At 40.2% G+C, this 23,984-nt stretch overlaps 1 protein-coding gene across 1 annotated transcript in view; it reads right to left on the bottom strand.

The window, feature by feature from the left end:
• Positions 1-23,369, bottom strand: part of HOMER1 (homer scaffold protein 1) — a 126,356-nt gene extending 102,987 nt beyond the window's left edge. Inside the window, exon 1 of the mRNA XM_041751782.1 lies at positions 22,690-23,369. Coding sequence (XP_041607716.1) covers positions 22,690-22,694 — 5 coding nt within the window. The 5' untranslated portion in view covers positions 22,695-23,369. The remainder of the gene's footprint in view (positions 1-22,689) is intronic.
• Positions 23,370-23,984: the final 615 nt, after the last annotated feature.

The raw sequence follows: 23,984 nt of genomic DNA, 5'->3' as shown, positions 1-23,984 counted from the left end.
GTAGCTGGTTAAAGAGTAAGAATCAGAGTATAACGCATTTCAGGCACAGACAACAGCACATGTATATTAAAACATGTTTTCCAAAGATGGCTACAACAGTACCTCTGTCCTTCTTCTAGGACCCTGTCATCCCCCTATTAGGAGGTGGAGTCTATGTCCATTCTCTTTAAACTTGAATGGACCTTTATGACTGTCTGGACTAAAATAAAGAGGCAAAAGTGACACTCTGTAAATTCGGAGGCTAAGTTGTAATAGGCCATTCAGCATCAGCCTGGTTCTCTTCAGGCACTCACTTTTAGAACTTGGTCACCATGCTTTGAGTAAAGCCAATCAGCCTATGGAGAGAAACAAGGCCCAGTCCTGGCTGAGTTCTGGTGAAAAGCGAACACTACCTCACCAACCATATGAATGACTCATTTAAAAGTAGATATTACAGCCTCTAGTTAAACCATCCCAGCCAAGAACCACAGAGAGCAGAGATAAGCCATTCCTACTAAGCCCTATCCCATGTTCCAAATTCATCAACTAATTAAATGACTGCTATTATTTTAAAACACTAAGTTTTAGGCAGTTTGTTATATACCAAGAGACAGAACAACATGCAAGATCTTGAGGCTGGCAAGAGCTTGGCAATTCCAGAAATTATAAAGTACAGTGTGGCTTAGACACAGATATTGGAAATGACAGCACGAACACTGGCAGCAACTGACAGCTAACACTCAGTATTTATGTTATACAGGCATTGTTCCAAGTGACTCATGTATTATTTAATCATTGCAATCCTGTTGGTAGGTATTCTTAAATACTGATTTTATATGTGGAAAACTGAAGCACAAAATAGTTGAATGACTTGCCCAAAGTTACACAATCAGGCAGTCGAATGCAAAAGCCTATGCTATGAATAATGCCATACTGCTTCTCAAAGGACAGAATGGCATAAAATGAGGTACAGAAAGGAAAGGTATTAGTCTTTGAGTAATGGGACACTATGGGTAGTATGTGATCTGATTTATATTTAAAAGATCATCGTGGAAAAAAAATAAAAATAAAAATAAATAAATAAAAGATCATCGTGGCTGCATGTGAAGAATGGATTAGAAGAAAGGCAACAACGTTTGACAACAAGGTACTCCTTGAAAACAAAATTAGGAAGAATTAAAATATAATGATTTCATGGAAAGAATATAATGGATAGATCAAGCTGATTAACTGATTAACACTGATCAAATTTAACATACAAAAAAAGAAATGCCAAGAAATTCTTATGTGCCTTCTGTCATAATACAACACACTGGAAGAATATCACACCACTTATGACATATTCTTGGGGGCAGGGGGTTGAATTCAAACCTAAATTCAGTCAAGCCTAGATTTAGCTACAAGTTTATCAGAAATAAGAGAACAGAGGAACATGTTAAATGACACCGTGAAAAAACAGCCTGCCAAATTCAGAATGTGGAAAATTTCTAGATGACAAATTCCATAAACAACAAAAAAGGGACGGCTGGCTGTTACAGATTGAAAGACTCACGAAATCTATTAATCAAATCTAATTGTATAGGTAAAATTGTATGATGTCTAGACTTTAAAATAATATGAAGAGGGACAGGCAATACAGATGAAACAATATACACCTTAGGTATGTTAACTCTTGAAGCATGGTGACAAAGATGCATAGGGGTTAATTATACAATTCTCTTTAGATTTTTATGTGCTTAGAACTTTCCATAACACAGAGTTTAGATTCAAAAAATTTAGTAGGAGTCTATCTAAGCTTCTCAAATCCAACCAAGATGAGGCTGTAAACTCAGGCAGGAATGATCGGGCTAATGAGTAAGCATAAAACCTCCTCAAGGGTTTCACTTTCTTCAAGAAGGTACAACAGGAAAGCAGAGAACTATGGAAGTTAGAAAAAGGGATTTCTGAGAGGTGATCGGGCAGTGCCTCTAGCACTTTCCTGGGCCCTGATGTACCTGGTTGGCAAGTGGGGATCAATGCACAAAGCGCAGCACTGGACATGTAACAAAGTACAACCTCCAAGCAACCTTCTGATTACAATAGCTTCCACGGTGGTATTTTTTCTATGGGAGAAGATGCATTTTTAATGACTTCTTGATAAATCATTAATCAGTCCAGTTTATATATCAGTCTCTTCTGTTTTCATAGGGTAAAATTAGTCCACAGTGCCCCAAATCAAACATCCTAAATAGTGAACTTAAAAGACCAGACAACATGATCTAATGACCACACCAAAATATTGTGAACTTTTCACCATGAGCCTTTCTCTATGTTGTTATACATGTCCTTCACAAAGAGATGTTTTATCTTTGCTGGTTTTTTACTTAGCATTTCATATATTAAACTGAGTTATTTAACAATATCTGATTTTAAGATTCCCATAACTGATGAACAGTATTTATTTTAAAAAGGCCCAATCAGGGCAGCCCGGTGGGACCCAGGATCGAGTCTCACGTCGGGCTCCCTGCATGGAGCCTGCTTCTGCCTGTGTCTCTGCCTCTCTCTCTCTCTCTCTGTGTATTCTCGTGGAAAAAAAATAAAATAAAATCTTTAAAAATAAATAAAATAAAATAAAATAGCCCAATCAGGTATTTAAATACTTTTCTGTGGACTTAATAAGATGATCAATAAGATGGTTTAAGTACAGAGTTAAAAAAAAATTAAATTTATTTAATTGTATCTTATAAAATTTAATACAGTAAAATTAGAATGATTATTCCTATCACATATATATTATTCAAACTTCTTTACTAGGAAGTAATATTTTCATGATTCCATCAAGGCCCCCTAAATCAGCAATAGTATTTCAAAATAATCAGTGACATTAGAACATTAAACAGGTAAGTTCTTTGGACATAAAATAGTGGTGGAGGGAGGATTTTAATGGGTATTTGATTAGAAGAGGATGGATAAATCCCTAATCTTATTTTTGGCCTCCAATAGTACCAAAGTTTAAAGTTTTCTTCATGTTCCCTATTTAGATGTTTTTAAAAAATTCAGTTGAGTACCAGAAACTTAACTGGGTAAAAGCCATAGTAATCACAGTGGTGACAGTAGTTACTACGTGCTACACTGTTTTAACAACCTTCCTTGTATTTTATCCTCTAATCTTCACAATTGCAACCTCCATTTTACAGATGAGGAACTGAGACATATAAAACTTAAGTAACCTGTCCAACAATAACAGCTAAAAAGAATCAAAAATTTAAATTCAGCCACTAGCTGGCTCAAAAGACCTTGATTGCTAAACCAACCTATATTGTGCTATCCTGTGCCATGCTAGGCTTTACCACAGCTATAACATCTGCAGCCAAAAATCTCTCTCTTGAGATTTAAACCAAAACAAAAAAACTTTTAAAAATGCTACAAGTGCCATCTATTTAGAGTTTGATGATGTAATTACATTTTATACAACAAAGGATAAAGTAAAATTTATTTCTTAATTACTGCTCAATTCACTAGTTAAGACATATTCCTTCAGCATGGAAGTCTCTATTTAAAAAAAAAAAAAAATGCTATCCAGGGCACCTGGGTAGCTCAATGGTTGAGCATCTGCCTTGGCTCAGATCCTGGGATTCCCGGGATCAAGTCCCACATTGGGCTCCCTGCAGGGAGCCTGCTTCTCCCTCTGCCTGTATCCCTGCCTCTCTCCCTCTCTCTCATAAATAAATAAAATCTAAAAAATAAAAGTAAAATAATATGCTATCCAAGCTATCTTGATAATAAGATTAAGATCAGCACAGGAGTACAGGTACTCTGAGTAACCAGAATGAGAACAAAAGCCCACCCTGTCCAGAGAGACTAAAAATATTTACATTTATCAAGAGTAAGAAAGACAAGTTAAAGCTGCAAAACTGCTTTCAAAATAGTAATCTACTGAGCTCTTAGTAGGAATCTGAGCAATGTTCAAGTGCTTATGCCAATCAATTAATTTCTGTGCCTTTCCCAGGTATGAAAGAAGACAGAACTCGAACACCTCTATACTCTGGTTCCCCAGTGAATGTCTGTGTGTTGTGTGTGGTATGTGTGCAGGGCACAAGTGAGAAATAAGATAAATATTAAATGTAGTCTAAGACTTCAAGTGAGCGCCAATACTTTCCACAGCAAGATTTCAGGATGTTTTCCATAGAAAAGTCATCATACGTTAAGAAATTGAGGGGACTCTGGCAAACTTAATACTTAGAAGGTTTGTTTCCTAAAATAACAATGTTCTCCATAGAAGGGCAGTTGAAGAGGAAAGGGTAGCATATTAAAATAACTCTGAATATAATACTACAAAAATTGGACATACCTCTTTCATGTTTCATTGTTAGCAGAATGGAGACGAGGAAAACCCCTCTAACACACAGCTTGATTTCTCAGGTACAGTAGCAAACTAGATTTTGACTTCAACAATTAAAGCGCCAAAATTCATGGCTTTAACCCCAGTTGGGCCTTCCAAGCTCCCAGCTATTCATGGTTGGTAATCTCTCTCATTCTTCACTTCTCTTCTCAAGGCTCTGACCAACCTTCATCTTCTACATTCTTAGTAGATAACCTTGTCTTCTATCATTTTCTAAAATATATACCTATAAGGGCAGGGCTCTTTGTTTGTAGATGTATCTCATACACATAGAACAGTGCCTGACACATAGCAGGTTCTTAATAAATATTTGTTAAATGAAATCAATTAATGAGTTGAGGAAACGGAGTCCTTCAGCTAAGGAATTCTCTCCCAGCTCCCTGCCCATTAACCTACAAAAAATCTAGTCATTTTCTTCCTTACATCCCTCCCTCTAGTCCATGTGGAAGATAAGCTGACTAGGGTACACAACTACCTGTGTTTCAGATCACAAGCTCTTCCATCTCTTTCCTCAGTAATTATCCTCTCTGCTATAATTTTTAAATACCCTCAGCTATGAACTCCGTTCCAAGGGCCTAAAGGAATGCCTAATCCCATTTTGAAACAAAACCAAAAAAATTCTGAACCCTACAGCTTACTGAAGTCACAGTATTTCAAAGAAGCTTGGTCTTAAAGAAGTCTACATACACTTCTAGTCTCTACTTCCTCATCCTTCATTAGTACCATCACCCTGTGGCAATTTGGCTTCTATCCCAGACTTCTCAAACTGCTTAAGGTAAGGTCATTCATTAAAGGACCGCTACCTACCCCAATCTAAGAGCTACTTTAGCTTCGTTTGAGGCTTCTGCTACATTTGATCCTGGCCACTCATTTCTTAAAATTTCCTTACCTGACTTTTTGGCACTATTCTCTGTTTTAGCCTGACAGCTTTCTCTTTTGCCTGGCCCTTAAATGACTGTTCCCCTAGAGAGGCCTCATCTGCTCTTTTCTATAAATACCCTGAATGAGCTCATCGACATTCATAGTTTCAACCAATACTTACATATTCTATTGACTCCCAAAACTCTATCCTCAGCCCAGTTTTTTTTACCTAAAGTCCAGACCTGGATATCCAACTAGAAGACATTCCCATATGGACAGCCATAAATAGATCAACGTTTACCCAATTTGTCATTTCACCTCATTGCAAACTTCTCCTGGTTCCCTATCTCAACTAATTGCTGACCAAGCCAATTTCCTTATTCCTTTTTATCTACACAGTTCATTGTCAACTTCTATAGACTACATAACTCTCTTTTGAATTCAGCCCCTGTTCTATGTTAACACAAGCCATTATTCTTGACTAAATTGCTACACTTAACCTATCACACAATTAAACTTGAGGGTCTTCAAGACTGCCACCCATTTCTCATACACATTCCCCTCCTTCAAGTCCAAAACTTCCTCCATATTGCAACACTGAGTAGTTAATATAAAATACAAGCATAGTAATAACTCTACCAGCTTAAAATTGTTCCTCTGCTGACCACTTAAAGCAATGGCCTCTAAAGTGGGGTACAGAAAGTTTTGTCCTCTTTCACTTCTATTTTTGTGTTTTATAACTCTATGTGTATATATATATATACACACACAGTAGAACATTCAACATAAATGTATACATATGAAGAAACATGCTTCAAATCTTTTACTGATATAAGTACTTGAAAAATATGGAGACCACTAATTTAGAGGAAAAGTATAACCCTCTAGAAAGTCATCATACGGCACTAGACTTTTAATCAAATCTGCTTTTATACTATATATGAATTATGCCAAACTACTTTAACTTTTTAACTGGCATACATCATCTTTGAGGCTTTACCTGTGCCACCCCTCTTTTGAGGCTTTACCTGTGCCTGAAGTGCCCTAATATCCACTCACGTATGTTTTGACTTCCCATTACCTACCCTATCAATTCACCTCTTCTTTAAGTCTCAAAACAAACTTAACTGGCTACGTGAAGCTTTATTTGACCTTCCCAGGTGGCGGTGAGCACTCCCTTCTCTGCGCTCTCAAACACAATGTGCATTTCTATTACAGCAGTAATGTAATTTCGTGTTTACATGGTTGTCTACTCATCTTTGTATTGCCAGTACCTAGCATGACTCATTACACAAATTAAGTGCTTAATGTTTGTTACAAGTGCTCAAGAGGCACAGTGTTAGGGGACAAACTGCAGCAATACCTTAGTTACCCAAAACAGTTGAGAGAGTAAGTGCTTTGTTTTGCTGAGGTTTGGGCTGATGATCAATTTTAACTATTTAATTTTAAGATGCGCTTGCATCATGCATTGAATTTTCAGGTGTTGGTAACACAGATTTTCAGAAAGCCAACACATTATCATTTACCAAATTCTAATCAATTAACCATCAACAGCATCAACACGTTCTGAAAGACACCATATATAAGTTCAAATGTTATGGCTCAGTGACTCTGGTCAAACATAGCAAATTAATTGCATACATTTATCTTCCTTTTCTGAAATTTCACTAAAATGTAAGTGAAGGGAAAAAGAAGGTATGAATCTGTAACATCAAAGGAGAAGTGACACCAGTGCATAAGTAATTCTAATACAGTTCTGAAAGATGTGATTTTAAAAGAAGGAATAGTACTTGACTTGGCCAAGCCAAGGAAACTAAATTGCCTATAAAAAGAGAACTAATAAGTGAACTTGCTAGTGAGAATTTACAGGCAATGGGGCTGCAGAGAAAGAGTGTAAGGCACAGGGCTGAAAACTGGGAATTGATTGAAAATTTAGATAACAAAGAAATTAAGACTCCCCTCCCCACAATCCAGCAATAAACTTGCCCAACAGCAGAAGACAAAGGTAAGGCCTAAAGTAAGAGCATTAAGAGAAAGGCTACAAACTAAACCACAGCTTTTCACAGCCTTTCACTCTTCCCTTTGTGCTTTTCACATTACAGCAGGTAACATGACTCTTAGGTACACATGGAAGAAAATACTGATCTTGCTCTCAGAATGCCAAGAGGTATACATACTGGAAGATCATTCTCTAAATAAAATGAACAATCTCAGAGAAGAGATCTCTACTTACTGACACTCAGGAACCACCCAAGAAAAAGACCACTACTTAAATGCCTAAAGTGAAGTACATTAAAGGACAGGCTTCACTGAATCACAAAGAGCTTTGAATCAGCTTTTCAGCATCCCACTCTAATGCATAGCTGAGGATCACCAGATATTCCAGAAAGTTTCCAACATGATAGGAACTTAAAAAAAAAAAAATACAAGAACACAAAAAAGGAAATTTAGGAAATTGAAAACAAAACTTCAAAATACTATAAACGTACTCAAATAAGAGATTGAGAAAGAGGATTTGCATGGAAATTAAAAATCCATTTGAAGCATTAGAAGATGGAAGTCAAGGAAATTTCCTTAGGAGCCAGAATAAAGGGCAGCCCGGGTGGCTCAGTGGTTTAGCGCTGCCTTCAGCCCAGAGCCTGATCCTGGGGACCCAAGATCGAGTCCCACGTTGGGCTTCCTGCATGCAGCCTGTTTCTCTCTCTGCCTGTGTCTCCACCTCTCTCTCTCTCTCTCTCATGAATAAATAAAATCTTAAAAAAAAAAAAAAGCTAGAATAAAAGGGAAAAGATAGTAGGAAAGATAAAACTAAGAAAATTCATAAACAGAAGACAAATGTTTAAGTAGTTTTTTTAAAAAATACAAGGAAATCTCCCAAATTTAGGGAAGTTAATCAAATTGAAATGGCCAACAGACCGAGAGTGCAAATGGTAAATCAAAACACACACACACACACAAAAAAAAAAAACCCCACACCATATCATCATGAAGTCTTTGATCAGCTAAGGAAAAAAAAAATCCTAAAACCTTTCATAGCGAAGGGAAAAGTCATACAAGAAGGAACAGGAATCAGAAACAAGTAGGCTTCAACAGGAACACTGTTAAGAAACTAGATTAGGTCAGTGCCTTCACAATGAGAGGACGTCATTTCCTGTCTAGAGATCTAAACTCAATTTAAAAAGGAGGGAGCAGAGGAGACACCTTCATATATTAGGTCTCAAAAGTCATCTCCTACCCAGCCATTTTCAGTAACTACAGGAAAATGAGCTTCAGTAAAATAAAGGGGTAAACCATGAAAGAAAACAGTGTCCAGGAAACAGAAGATACAAAACAAACAAATAAACGGGAATATACAAGAGGAACGTTTAGGATAAGAACTACCAGTATGCCTAAGGAGTATCCAATCCATATTGCATCAGGAGTGCAGAGGGCTATAGATTTTTTTTTAAGTAAAGGAAAAATTGGAATGGTAATGTTGGTATTTGAGCGTTTGGATAACATCCATGGATACATGATGTGGTCTAGCAGACATAATTCTAAGATGGCCCCAAGATTATTGCCTGCTGGTGGACACTTTCTGCATAAAGCTCTTCCCTTGAGTATGGGTAGAATAGGATAACACAGAGTTGTTGAGTAGTTGTTAATAATACAGAGAAGATGAGTCACTAATCCACTGACTTTCAGTTAATCAAAAGGGAGATTGCCCAGTTATCCTGGGTGACCTTGACTTACTTAGGTGATTCCTATAAAAGAAGATGAAGCTCCTTCATTTGGCTCCTCCTGTTGGCTTTAAAGACACAGCTTCTGAATTCTACATATGCAAGGAAATGAATTCAGCCAACAACCACATTAGCTTTGAAGATGATGTAGATCCATAAATGCGTATTTAGTCCCAGCTGCCATTTTGACTGCTGTCTTGTGAGACCCTGAGAAGATCCAATTAAGGTAGCCGACACTTGACTCACAGAAACTGTGAGATAAACATATGTTGTTTTAAGCCACTAAGACTGAGGTAATTTGTCACAGCAATAGAAATCTAAAACTATGGCATGTGGACAAACTTAAGGCTGTCTAAGCAGAATAAACAACCCTAAATGAAGTCATACTTCCTCCAAATGCATAAGACTTCAGGAGTCAAAGCAGTGTCAAGTAATTTTAAAAATAATAAAGTTAGTAATACCAGAAAGCAGAATTAGAAATGGGCTTAACTGATCAGTACTGCTGAAAGTAATCAGGTTTAGAGAGAGAGAGAGATCAGATTCAAGTTGTCCTGGATCTTTTAGCTCATAAAAAATAGATGACAGTCTCAATCAGGGATTTTCCTCTAAGTTCAGAATTATAATTTTTACAAATTTCAAGCAAAGAAAAAACAAAAGCTTCAGGGGTCACTGAGTTTTCAAATGGACAAAAAAGTTTCTCACATGTGTCAGCTTCATTTCTCAAATGCAAGAACTCTCAGAGTAAGGTCCTAAGATCAACAGCATCAGCATCATCTGGGAATTTGTTAGAGCAACAAACTTGTGGGACCCACTTTCAGACTCACTGAATTAAAAATTGGAGGTGAAGCCAGCAATCCCAGTTTTTAACAAAACTTCTAGGTAATTCTGATACAGGTTCAAAATCAAGAACCACTAATCTAATGTTAATTTCTGCCCCTGTCCTATGTTCTAGTCTTCCTTCTTCAGTCAAGTTAAAGAATTTCCAAAATTACTGCACCCAAGCTAGATTAGCCACCAGCTTGGCAGAAGCTTAAAAAAAAGTCTGCTAAATAATTAATGTCTTAGGCCTCAGATGTGATCTTTCACTAGTTTTTAGAACTGGATATGAATGACATTAGGCAGGTTGTATTCTCTTCACTTTCCCAGTCTCCACCAATCCCTACTGCCTTCTACCTTATACATTCACACACTTTTCTGCCCACTGAGAGCTCTAGGAAAAATAATTCAGAAAAAACAAATCCATATTTCAATCTGGATACAATATGGCCCAACCTTTTCTTACAAATTCTAGGAAATCAAGTAACTTACAGCTATCCCATGATGATTCAAGGCTCTCCTAGTCCAGCATTATGCCCTAGGAAAGATGTCTCAAAATAACATCTCAAGATTTCTGCTTCTGGTCTAAAGTCTTCAGAAAAGTAGACCCTACTTAAGTATTTCAGGGGCTCAGAGCCCAGTAACTATAAGGGCAGTTAACAGGGCTTTGACTGATGGAATTCACAATTTAATATTAACTTTGGAAACTTTATACCAAGCATATGTAATAACATCAAATCATTTCTGAGAAAGACTTCAATGTAGTCAAAATTTAATGCATGAGCAGAGATTTAATTACACTAAAATTAGAATGCAGTTTCATTCCATACTATTTAAAAGGAAAACAAGACACATTTAATGAACTCATCACTAAGATACCAAGCTTACACTAAATTAGAATGTTTCTTTTAACTATGAGGAGTTAGAAACCCTTCTCTAAATGAATCTCTATGGGGTGCCTCAGTGGCTCAGTCAGTTAAAGACCTGCCTTTGGCTCAGGTCGTGATCCCAGGGTCCTGGGATTGAGCCCCACATGGAGCCCTGCATAGGGTTCACTGCTGAGCAGGGAGTAGGCTTCTCCTTCTCCCTCTGTCCCTCCCCCCACTCGTGTGTGCTCTATCTCTTGCTCTCTCTCTCTCTCTCAAATAAATAAAATCTTGAAAACAAGAATGAGTTCTGTGTCAGTAAGCATCCATTTAGGATGCATGAACTAATGCTAAGAGCCTGAGGAGCTAGAGGATCTAGCACATGCTCTGCCATTTCATAGTGACATAACTTCCTGTAAGTCACATGTTCCCTTTGAGCTCTATCTCCTTATCCATAAAAAGTGTAGATTAATACTAACAGTCTGATAACTCCTTACACTTAAAAAACAAGAAATCATTTTTGCTGTCATTAATTACTTCTTTAATCCATTTTGAAAAGAAAAATGAAATAAAAGCAAGCTAACACTGGGTCAAACACAAAAGTATCTGTATTAGGAATACTAACTGGGGCAGCCCCGGTGGCGCAGCAGTTTAGTGCCGCCTGCAGCCCAGGGCGTGATCCTGGAGACCCGGGATCAAGTCCCACATCGGGCTCCCTGCATGGTGCCTGCTTCCCCCTCTGCCTGTGTGTCTCTGCCTCTCTCTCTAGCTGTGTCTCTATGAATAAAAAAAAAAAAAAAGGAATACTGATTCTGATAATTTATATATTAGCATTTTTTAAATACCCCCCACCCTTAAAATAAAAGAGAAGTTCTAAGACTTAATATATTCATCATAGAAAAACAAAGGTTCAGAAAAACTCAAGAAACATTTCACAATCATACATCCCAAAATAAATATGGTAGCACTTCTGGAAATGTTTTTCAAGTATTTTTATGCATATACAGAAGTATTTTAGATAGTTGAGGTCATAGAAGACATACAATCTTGCATTATAGTTAAATGACCACTGCACCATCTTCCAAAACATTCTTCAGGCTAGCTTTCTATCACATGAATAGTTTACTAATCATATACTGATGACTCACAATATACTAATATGTCACCAAATAAAAGTAAATAGTAATACTGTCATTAATATATTTTTCTCTTTCCCCTATTAACATAGACATAGTAATAAATATCAATTCACCATTAATAAAATATTTGATGAAAGCAACAATGAAAGTAGACAACTAAAATTCTATAGATTATCAGCTGAGTAAGGAAAAAGGCAGCCTGCAAGATCTAAAACGATTAAAAAAAAAAAAAATCAAGAGAACCTCAACAGAGAGGAGTTTAAGGGTGATTTGGGAGTCTTCCCATTCAGCTCAGTGTATACGGATCCCTGGCAGTACTGAGTAAACAAGCGTAGGTGGCATCTTCATTCTGTAAACATCTTAGGAGCTGGCAGGGTGATTACGCAAAGCACATGAATTTTAATGTTCAAATCCATGTGAGAAACATTCCTAACAACAGAGCAGGAGAGAAAATGGCAGTTTTATAAAAGAATAAGCAAAAGGGAAGCAAATAACAGGGCAGGCTAAGCACACTCGAGTATGTTGATAGGTTCAAAGTAACTGTCCTACTAGAAGTCTAGTAATGTACAGACTTACCTTCCATGAAGCAGGACTGACCGGCAGAAATTTTCTAACAGTACTTTGAGCTCTTTGAGAGTCAGGTCCATTTAACATAATTTCTTAGAGACTGTCTAATGGGAGAAACTCAAAGTAACTAGGACAGAAAACGCCAACTCACAAAAAAAGCCTTATTCAGAGCAGCCCTCTTAAACTTACTTAGAGGCACTTTAATGAAACAGAAAGAAGGCAGTAACTACTGCAGTAAGACTGGGGCATACCTAATCGGAACGGTGAAAAGATCCAATGATCTACCTAGAAAAGTGATCAGAAAAACAACTGGTACATGCAACTGTATATCTAATTGCTGGGAATCAGGATTTTATTTCTTTAAGATTTATTTATTTATTTTTATTTATGATAGACACACACAGAGAGAGAGAAAGAGGCAGAGACACAGGAGGAGGCAGAAGCAGGCTCCATGCCGGAAGCCCGATGCAGGACTCAATCCCGGGACTCCAGGATCGTGCCCTGGGCCAAAGGCAGGTGCCAAACCGCTGAGCCACCGAGGGATCCCCCGGGACTTTCTATATATGAAAAATGGGTTCTAATTCCCCAGATCCTCTCAACTTGTACTGAACACGGTGCTATACTGTGAACTATATGGCTAGCAAACACAATATATAATACTCGAAGAGATATACACCAGAGCTGTGGCTCTCAGCACATTTCTGTGAAGGCTCTCCTACTGAACACAGGGACAAATTTCCTTCCTTACAGGAGGGGAGAAAAAAGTCAAGGAGTCTCGACAGCCCTCTGGACTGTGAGGCATGTCAACACATGGATCCAGATGGGTCAACAGACATGACATAATAAACATGACTTGTAATGAAAGCTGCTATAGTATCTATGGTTCCTCAGCAACAGTTGTTTGGGTTTAATTTTTGTCCAACTCTCATTTGGTAATTTTACCAAAAGACCTCAATCTTTACAGCTGCTCTCTGCATTAAGGAACTATTGTCAAATCCTGTCAAAAATAACATGTTAATGTTTCATGTTTTATGAAATAACATTAAAAGAAAATGTCATAGAGCAAAACTTTTTTTTTAAAGCTAATATTAGCTGTTAAAAGAGATTAAGGTGACTTTTCAAAAGCTAGAAAAGTATAAAGGTAAATATATTATGAAGGGAAAGTACTGACTAGATTTTTAATATTTTGTATTTCATAAATAACTTTTTTTTAAAAAGATGTTATTTATTCATGAGAGACAGAGAGAAAGGCAGAGACACAGAAAAGGGAGAAGCAGGCTCCCTGCAGGGAGCCCAGGATTCCAGGATCACACTGAAGGCAGAGACAATCACTGAGCCACCCAGGCATCCCAATAACTTTATTTTCTGATACAAGAAAGAAAACAGTATTTTTTTGCTTTCCTCCAATAGCCTACCTCCAAAGAGCAAGGACAGCTGCATGTAAATGAAATCCAGTTCTTAACTAAGTCAAATGTTAGTTTTACCCCCTTAAAATTCTTTCAGCTACACAAAGTCATAGTGGGTTCACAATCCATTACTAGGTGGAAAAAATCTCGCAAGAAAGAATATTTGGATTTTTTTCCTTTGCAGGGACACTAGAAAGATGCCCCTGTAAAATTAATTCTAAACTATCCTTACCAGAGGGACGCCTGGGTGGCTCAGCAGTTGAGTGTCTGCCTTTGACTCAGGGCGCGATCCTGAAGTCCCAGGATCGAGTCCCACATTGGGCTCCCTGCATGGAGCCTGCTTCTCCCTCTGCCTATATCTCTGCCTCTCTCTCTCTCTCTCATGAATAAATAAATCTTAAATAAATAAACTATACTTACCAGAGAAATGAGATTTTTTAAAACAAGATGGGAAAATAAATGAAATAAAGTTGATCCTTGAACAATACAGGTTAAGAACTATTGATCCCCTGCACTGTGGAAAATTCAACTTTTAACTTTTGACTCCCCTAAAACTTAACTACTAACTTACTGTTGACCAAAAGCCTTTCTGATAACAGTTATAAAATAACATTAGAGAAAATGTTATTAAGAAAATCAGGACAAGTGCACTGGGTGGCTCAATTGGTTGAATGTCTGCCTTCAGCTCTGGTCATGTTCTCCAGTTCCTGGGATCCACCACCACTGGGCTCCCTGCTCAGAGGGGAGTACGCTTCTCCCCTTCACTCTGTTCCTCCCTGCCTGCCCCCTCAGACCCCACTCATGCTCTTTCTCTCTTTCAAAGAAATAAATTTTTTAAAAAATAAAGTAATAAGAGAAAATACATTTACAGGACTGCACTACATTTATATATATATATACATATATATATATATATATAAATTCTGTGTGTAAGTAGACCCCTGCAGCTCAAACCCGTGTTGTTTAGAGGTCAAGAAATAAAAGTAGATGAAAAAGACAATATATGAAAAAAACTATATATATATATATATATATGTATATATATATATGTGTGTAATATATGTATGTACGTATAATTTCAACCTCTCCCCTCAAAAATGTTGCTTAACAAAAGCAGGATTGATTCTTACTGATTTCATCTATTTTACGCAGATTATTAGGGAACAGAGAAATGATCAATGGGTTAGATTTATGATGAATGGGGAAAGGAGAAGCAAGCTACAATTACAAGCTGAAGTTCATTGGTAAATTTGTTTAACAGAGATAGATAACAGATATCCTAATTTTACAATATATAGAAAGGTATGCTATAAAAATTAAGATTCTAACTGTGATTTTATTTGCATGTTGAAGACCACTGTATAATTAGCTTTTAAAAAGTTTTACCAACTCTTACAATGTTTTAGAAACATTTTTAATCTCTAGAAAAATCTCATTTATTCCACGAACATAATGAATCTTATAAACTACAGTCATTTTACTAAGCCACAGATCATAAGGCTTTACAAATATGTAACAAACTGCACATTTTTTAAAGAAATTCTTACTTAGAAATAAAGCTATTTAAAATGTCATATTCAATCATTTCAAAATTTTATCAAGAAATATTAAGTATCTGGAACTCATTTTCCTTACTCTTCTGTCCAGTAAATTGGATTAATCCTAAATAACAGAACAATCCAGTACTTAAAAATATTTCAACTAAACACCAGAGGTCTGGGGAAAAAAAAAAAAATCACATGGCAGTAGGAAGGTTAGACCTTCTAAGACTTAATCATTTTTTTCTTCTGAGATATTCTATCATTTAAAACTACACTGAGTTTGGGCGCCTGGGTGGCTCAGTCTGCCTTCAGCTCCAGTCATGATCCCAGGCTCCTGGGATCAAGGCCGACATCAAGTGGGGAGTCTTCTTCTCCCTCTCCTGCTCCCCAAGCTTGTGTGCTCATGCGCTTGTGCTTTCTGTCAAATACATAAAATCTTTGAAAAAACAAAAAAATGAAACTGAGGTCACCAACTAATTACTTTAATCCTTTAACTGCCATGAATAATATTTCAGGTAATTAGCCTAAACCAACTTTCATGATCTCTAATCCCAAAAAAGAAAAGTCACACTAGTCAGATATATTGTGACTTCATTTCAAAATTATTAAATAAATTACTGTGCTGAACCAAAATTAAGATTTTCCCTTAAACACATCCTTTATATATTTCTTTTGTGAGAGGGATTTTTTTGCATGTACATTTGTTTGTTCATGACAGGTCTGCAAGTTTGCTGTGAAAGTTTAGTAATTAGAGAGACAAGAAATCAAAATAAGAAAATAAAATCACAAGTGAAATAAAATAGGATTAATAAGGATGTTTTAAAAAACATTCATATCCACATAATGTGACCAACCAAAGTGACATAATACACTTTTGTTTTTAAGGATTACATAATCATATCTTACATGCTACTCAAAATCACTACTTCACAGTTCTTATAAAAACCTCAGGCCAGAGCCAATATAATATCATCATATACTACATCCATTCTGTCTCCCAAATAATCCCACCTCTAATATCTGCTCCTCCTCCAAATTTACAGATACTTGAAGTAACTGACCTTGATTAGTTTATACAACTAATAGTTTTGTCCAAATACTCAAGTACCATAATCTTAATTCTCCTTTCAATTTATGCTGTTAAATATGTAATTATTCAAAAAAGTTTCAGTTTTCATTTTTAAAACTGTAGGATAAGATCTAGTTTGTTTTTTTGTTTTTTAAATTTACGTATTTGAGAGAGAGAACAAGAGGGAAGGACAGGGGTAGAGGATGAACTAAGGTCAAGCAGACTCCACTGTGAGGGCCAAGTCCATCATAAGGCTGGATCCCAGGACCCCAAGATCATGATCTGGGCTGAAATCAAGATCCAGATGCCCAATCAACTGAGCCACCCAGACGCTCCTGGAGTCTGGTTTGTTTGTTTGTTTGTTTTTTTAAGACATTATAAAATACCTTATTTGTAAATCTAAATAACAACATTCCTACATTTTGGCATGGTAACTTGTTATTCCATATAGAGATGCTGTTCCATTTCAGTTGAGAATGGATGGGTAGGCCATCAACAAATTGGTGGCAATTACCACCAAATTTGGAAAAGTCCTCCTCCTCCAATTTCCTTTTTTTTCCGGGGGGGGGGGGGGGGGGGCTGGGGGAGGCGGTTAGGCAGGTACTTGGATGAGCACTGCCAATCCCCACACTGAAGCTGGGAAGTAGGGGGTAAACTGCATAAGCAAAGTTTAGGGAGAAGGGAGATTGGGAATAGGAAGAGGCTTAAATTATTTCTAGCACCTTCAAATGGGTAAATGCATGGTAGCCAGGGGAAAAGCCCTGAGGGTCCTCTGCTACTGTACTTGCTATGTCACTTGGATAAGAGAAAAAGGAATGAACTCACAGAGAGTTAAAAAAAAAAAAAAAGAGCAGAAAGAAACCAGTTAAAAGTCCTCACTATATGGAACAATAGGTTATAAACAAGGGAAAAGTACATTTGGAAAGAGCAAAGGTGACCTTGCCTATGTATGTTACCTTGAAAAAATCCCTAAAAACAAAAAATGAGTCCTTTCACATGTCAGTGAGAGTAGGGGGGGAACTCCATTATTCCATCAATAAATTAAAAAATAAACCTATTCTGATGAAAGTTCTCATCACAAAAAACAAAAATCTGTAACTACGTGAGATGAGGGAGGTAACAGACCTACCGGGGTCATTTTAGACTACAGATATGTTGAATCATTGTATTGTGCACCTTAAACTAATACAATGTTATATGTCAATTGTATTTTAATAAACTGAGGTGGAAAAACACTTCTCAAAATACGCAAACTCTTCCTTTTATGGTTGATATGCTAAAATATATTGATAGATTTAAAAGTATAACTCTGTTAGTCACAGGTTAAGTAACTTTTCAGCTTACGAGACAAATCTTGCCAACAACTCCAAATATCCTTTAATTACTTGCTTGGGGGAATGTGTTCTCACTCTTACTTCTCATGCAATTTGTATGTTAGCTAGAAAGTCCTTTTTAAACTCCCACGTTCAGGGATCCCTGGGTGGCGCAGCGGTTTGGCGCCTGCCTTTGGCCCAGGGCGCGATCCTGGAGACCCGGGATCGAATCCCACGTCAGGCTCCCGGTGCATGGAGCCTGCTTCTCCCTCTGCCTGTGTCTCTGCCTCTCTCTCTCTCTCTGTGACTATCATAAATAAATAAACTCCCACATTCACTATTTCATGGCCCATCAAAGCGAGCAGCTCAACCAGGAACATATCATGCCATTTCCTACATTTCTACCCCTGCACAAGAAACGTCTTATCCTGAAAAAGTCCCACTCAGACAACTACACACAACTCACCAAAATCCCTCCTCCCCTGCCCTCACCCTGGCATGTTATAATAGGTCCTGTTCAGCTATCCATTTCCCCCACCTAGCTAGGAGCTAGGGTTCATTGCTCCACCTTAGTGTTTCCACAGGACACAACACACAAAACCAAATTGTCAATGATTTTTAAAACTATTTTTTTCACCCTACTTCCCTGGCCCTTCATGTAATTTCTCTGCTTTATTTAAACCCTTTAGTGACTCCCACAGCCAAGAGCAGTGTTTTTCAAATTACCAGTTATCACTGGGTTGTTGTTAAATCAACTTATTGGATCTCAAATGTCATTCTTTCTTAAAAATAGAAAATATAACAGTGCATCACACAAAAGGTATTCTTTTGTGACATTTTATCATTTATGTATGTGTGCACTTGCTTGTGAGGTAAAAATGCGTATCTTACTGTAATGGGTCATTATCTCAAAAAAAAAAAAGCTTGAAAGGCACCAGCTTTTGTTTGATCTACAAGGCCTGTCTCTTACCACATCCCACAGAGCCAAGTTTGTCAAGCCCAACTTTTTGGAAGTACCTTCTCTCGGTGCTGTAAATCACACTGCTCCCTCTGCCCTGAATGCCCTCTCATTTGTGCACCAGGCCCACCTGTTCTCATCTTTCATTATTTAATACCTATTACCTCTTCCACAGGAGCTTTTCTATCCTTCCCTCAGCAGCTACGGCTACACACACTTTGTATTTCTCTGATGCCCTGTACCATGGCCCCCCAGATATTTCAGCATACTTTCTAATTTCAGGCCTGTCTTCCTAACTTCTGAACTATAAACTCTCTGAAGGAAAGAGCACACATTACGAGTCTATCAGTAGCACTGAGCTGCTGAACAAGCCACAGAAAAGGAGTTCAACATTAGTCAAATGAACAAATAAGGACTTGGATCTAAATACTCTGAGATCAGAAATGACTGAGTGACTGCCTTTTCAACAAAGCCCATTCAGATGCCAGTGCTGGATCAGGAGTTCCACATTTGCGCCTCAGCACAGGGAAGCCTGAGGCAGAAAAGAGGTGTCAGCTTCCTCTCTCTGCAAAGAAAGGACCCAGGTCAGGTTGCAATGCCGCAGCACCCATGTCCACGCTTCAGGAAGTTCTCTGGGGAAAGGCAGAGAAGGGGGTTTCTAAGAGGTTCCCACAGGCAGGGGAGATAAATCAGAACAGCAGTATTAGATCTTATTAGCACGGAGAATCACATTCTACAAATAACTTTCAAGGAGGCAGCCAGAGGAGGGAGGAAGGTTCTCCATTCCCCGGGGAGGGCAAGAAGCTGTCAATAGGGGCTCAGCAGAACGGAAAGCAGCAGGAAGTCCCTGCAGGAGTTCCCTGACTTCTGACGCCTACTCCAAGGTTCTGAAGCAGCAGGTGGCTCCTGCTCTCCTAGAGACCCCGCTGGCGGGCGGCGGACTGGGGGTCGCACCCAACAGGCCCTCCTCGCCGGGGCTGCGCAGCCTCTTGCACACCTTATGGCACCTACACGAATGCCCTCGTTCTTAGGGGTCGGATTCACCTATTTCCCGCGCCGACCCTTCAACTGCCTTTCCTGTCACTAAGAACAGGGCGGCAGCACCCAAGACAGCCTGACAGACTCTGCCAACTGTCCGTTTCAGCTGTTCTTTTCCATTTCCACGATGGTTCATAAACTATTATCGGAGCCAGGTTGGTTTCCTGCCTAGACTCATCACCAGTTTTCTTTAAAAATGAAAATAATACCCAGGGGCACCCGGGTGGCTCAGCTGGTTCGGCGCCCAAGCCCTGACTTCGGCTCAGTTCATGACCTCAGGGTCCCGGGATCCAACACTGGATCAGGCTCCCTGCTCAGCAGGGGTCTACCTGAGACTCTTTCCCGCTCCCCCAGCCTCTGGCCCTCCCTCACTCAAGCTTGCCCGTGAAAAGAATTCCTTTTGCTTAAACTTTGCCCCTAGATCTGCAATTATATCCACTGTTAAGATAAATTCTTATTATAACCTAACAGTCAAAAATGTATTTCATAAAATGTGAAAACTCTTCACCCACGATATTAAATTTTATATACCTGTCAAAGTAGGGTAATTTAGGATTGCTGGGTAAAACTTCAAAGGCGATTTAAAACACTCTTTCCTTTTGGGGCACCTGGGTAGCTCAGTTGGGTAGGCATCTGCCTTGGGCTCAGGTCATGATCTTGGAGTCCTGGGTTCGAGCCCCACGTCCGGCTCCCTGCTCCTCCCTTTCCTTCTGCCCCTCCCCTACTGGCACACAGGCTGGCATGTGTGTGCGCTCCCTCAAATAAATAAAATCTTTAAGAAAGATTTCCTTTATGTTCACACCATTTCCTTTCGGTTCAAATAGGTACAGGAGGCTACGCTTACTCCGCAAACACTTATCAGGCTCCGCAAACACTTATCAGGTATAAACACCACCAAGTGTGCAAACTTCCACAAATGCCTTCTCTGTGCTCTTCTACTTTCTCCCATTCAGCCTCTCTTGATAACTCAGGTGAAACAAGTCACTATCAGTGAGCAAGAATCATAGCCATAAACACACACTTTTGGAAAACTAATGCCAGAAACTCCTCTTCCCCTCCAGTCTACCCCTGAAACTTTATTGGGAAGAGGACAAATAAATCAGTTTATCTATAGATTTAATTACGCTCAAGAACCAAAAATGTTTGCGATGTGTGGGGGCTTATTTTCATATTTTAACTACCAGCCCCCTTTGTAGCAAGTATACCCTAGACCTCCTTTGGTAAAATAGTGAGCATTCATGCAGCTTAAAGATTGTGGAAAACCGATTTTCTTTCCTGATGCTACCAATCTACAGTCTGGAGAGAACGCAGCCTTCAACATGAAAAACTGCCACTTGTGTGTTTTTTTTTTTTTTTCCCCTCTCTGACATTTTTAAGCAGAAGAGCTGCAGATTCTCAAGGGAAGCCATATTTCAAAGGTTTTAAATAGCAGTACTTTTCAGTATTTTCGCTTATTAAAATTGGTGCAATTCATCCAAAACATTTTTAAATGCCATTACTTTCCAGCTGATGTGTTAAAAAAAAAACTGCTTAGAGAAAACAATCTCTCCATCTGAAAAATCTACTTTAAGAAAACCAACTAGTAATCATTAAAACAGGAGAAAAAAAATAATTCAATTTTACAGATTGGAAAAAACTTAAAACTTATCATTTGATTCCTTCATTTTACAGAGAATAGAGTCCAGAGAGGTTAAATAATTTGCCTCAGATCACCAGGCTATGAATAGCAGCACTAAAATAGAATAAAGTATTTTAATTGCTTAGGCAGTCCCCAAATCATGCAAGTTATATACATTCTCCTCACTTGTCATTTAAGTTTTAAAAGCAATGATCAGTTTCTCAATCATTCCTGATGAAGACCTCCTACAACATATGCTCTACATTTTCAACCTCAAATTCTAACTCCAACAAAAAAAGGTATAGTACTATCCAAGAACTTTCCTCTGAAAGTTTCAAAGAAGAAAGCTGAGGTCGGCATACCCCTAAACTGTCACAATAAGCTTTAATCTATCCTTTCAATCCTGTCCATTAATTACACTTTAGGTCTGTTTGTTCAACCAGAAAGAGAAAGAGAGAGAGAGAGAGAGAGAGAGAAAATTCTCGAAGTTCCCCTTCAACAAAAAACATGGGTAATCTGTCAATGAAATGACTACCTCATTGCTCCATTAATACATTAGGGGTTTCTGGGTCACAGTACAGAGGGTCACTAGCATTTTCCCAAGTCACGGTGTGAAGAGTTAATGAAAGGTTGGAAGACACTCTTGGGTTGACTCTGGTACTGTTAACGGTTTAGGTCCGACATTAACTAAGAACCCGAAGACCTGAGCTTAAGAGCAGATATACAGAGAAAGTGCAAGTTCCTTCAACAAAGAAAAAGCTTCTTCCTAATTCAAGCTCTGATCCACCAAGTGCACCAGCACCGTGGAGACGACATGAGTAGGAATTTCAGACCAAGGTTTTGGTGCCCCCAATAAATCAATCCCGCACGTTAGCTGTGGATATTCAAGGGCAAAACAGAGGGCACATGGGAGGCAACAATTTACACTGGATCATTTTCAAGGGCTGAAGTCCAACCCCTCGTTACTTTACAATCGTTCCTTTGTGTGACTGATTCTTCTCCAAGTACTGAGGGAACGCAGTACTCCTCTCCCAAAGACCCCGGCAACACCACCTAAGACACAGGAGGATTTTTAACGACAAACTGACTGCAGCAGGCTCAGCGGAGAAGTGCAGGACGCGCTGTCTTCGCAAATATTAGCAACAAACCTACATCCTGGTTACAAATTGTGTTTCTAATAATGTTCCCTCATCGTGACCCCTGGTGTCAACCTACAAAAAGAACTCGTTTAAGAGGACACACCTACATTTCTGACCCAGGACCAGCGTAGCCAAGTGGCCCATCCGTCTGAAAACCTCAAACACCATCACCGCCTCGGCTCAGCGCGCGCACACGCACACGCACACGCACACGCGCGCTCGCACACTCACACTCACCCCGACAGCCTCAAAGGTGTGTTAGGCACTAAAGATCCTTACCCCATTTTGCCCAGTGAAAACTCGCTCTGAAGTTTCTGCTGTGCTGCTACAGAATAACTTCCAAAGGAATGTCTCCGTCCTGCTGTTTCGCAGTTGCTTTTCCACCCCCCGAGATCCTTTTTTCTGGAGGTATTTCAGTGGTGCTGATAACTCGATTAGATTAGATCCCTTGGGTGAAACGATCTCTCTCGTAAACACCGAAACGTTCAAACAGAGGCGGCATCTGCTTATTAGAGCTAAAATGCTGCGCGGAGGAGACGGCGGTCAACTCTATTCCACAAAAAGGAGTCTAACGTGTGTCTGTCGGAAAACGCAGAATCCGGCTTCACCGAGTCCTATAAAAGATGAGTTCGGTGGTCATTCCGCTCTCGTCCTCCCCGACACTCCGGGAACGCCAGGCAGCTCGGCCTCTCGGCGCGACTAAGGCTGCGGGTTCGAATTCCTCCACCACACCGGCTCCCTTGGGGGGCGGAGCGTGTAACCCGATGCGACGTGCGTGCACTTTGTACAGAGATCCCTACGAGAAAATAAAAATCCTAAAAGCAGCAATGCCACTGCTTCCCTGCGCTCACGTTAGAAAAAAGGCTATGTAGAAAAACCTCCTCGACGTGCAAGCCCGGAGCTCGCGCCGTGCACGGCGCTCCACATCGGCGCCGGTCTCCCCGCGTCTCCCCCTCCTAAGGCTCGGAGCGGAGAGGAGGGGGGGAGGAGGGCGAGGCGGCTGGGCAGGGTCGACTCACTGTCCCCAGGAGAACCCGCGGAGCCATCTCCAGGCCGGCAGCAGGCTGGGGCCGGCGGCCCGATCCCCCCCCGTCAGCCCCTGCCCGCCCCGCGCCGCCCAGCACAATGGAGCCCGGCGCGCGCCCGGCCCTTCATCCGCCGCTGCCGGCGTCCCTCGGCTCCTCGGGGCTCCGCGGCTCGGAGGCTGCCGGCGGCGGAGAGGGAGCGCGCCGGAGAGCCGAGCCCGCGCCGAGCCCGCGCCGAGCCCACGCCGCCCCCGGCGCCCGCTCCCGGCGCCAGGGCGGGCCGAGCTGCAGGGCCCCGAGCGTCGGGGCAGCGGAGCGGGGCTCGCGGCCGGGGAGAGCCGCTGCTCCAGCGCCGCCGCCGCGCTGCTCGCCCCGCGCGCCCCCGCCGCCGCCGCCGCCGCCGCCGCCGCCGCACGCGCCGCCTCCTCACACTCCCATCACCGCCCGCCGCCGCCGGCCTCCAGCGCCCGCCCGGCAGAGCAGCCCGCCGCCGCCTCCTCCGGCAGCTCGCGGGGCGGAGGGCGCCGCTTCCCGGGTCAGCGCCGCCCG

Source organism: Vulpes lagopus, chromosome 4 (genome assembly GCF_018345385.1).
Source record: "Vulpes lagopus strain Blue_001 chromosome 4, ASM1834538v1, whole genome shotgun sequence".
In the NCBI taxonomy this organism is placed as follows: domain Eukaryota; kingdom Metazoa; phylum Chordata; class Mammalia; order Carnivora; family Canidae; genus Vulpes; species Vulpes lagopus.
This window is presented reverse-complemented; position numbering and strand designations above follow the sequence as displayed.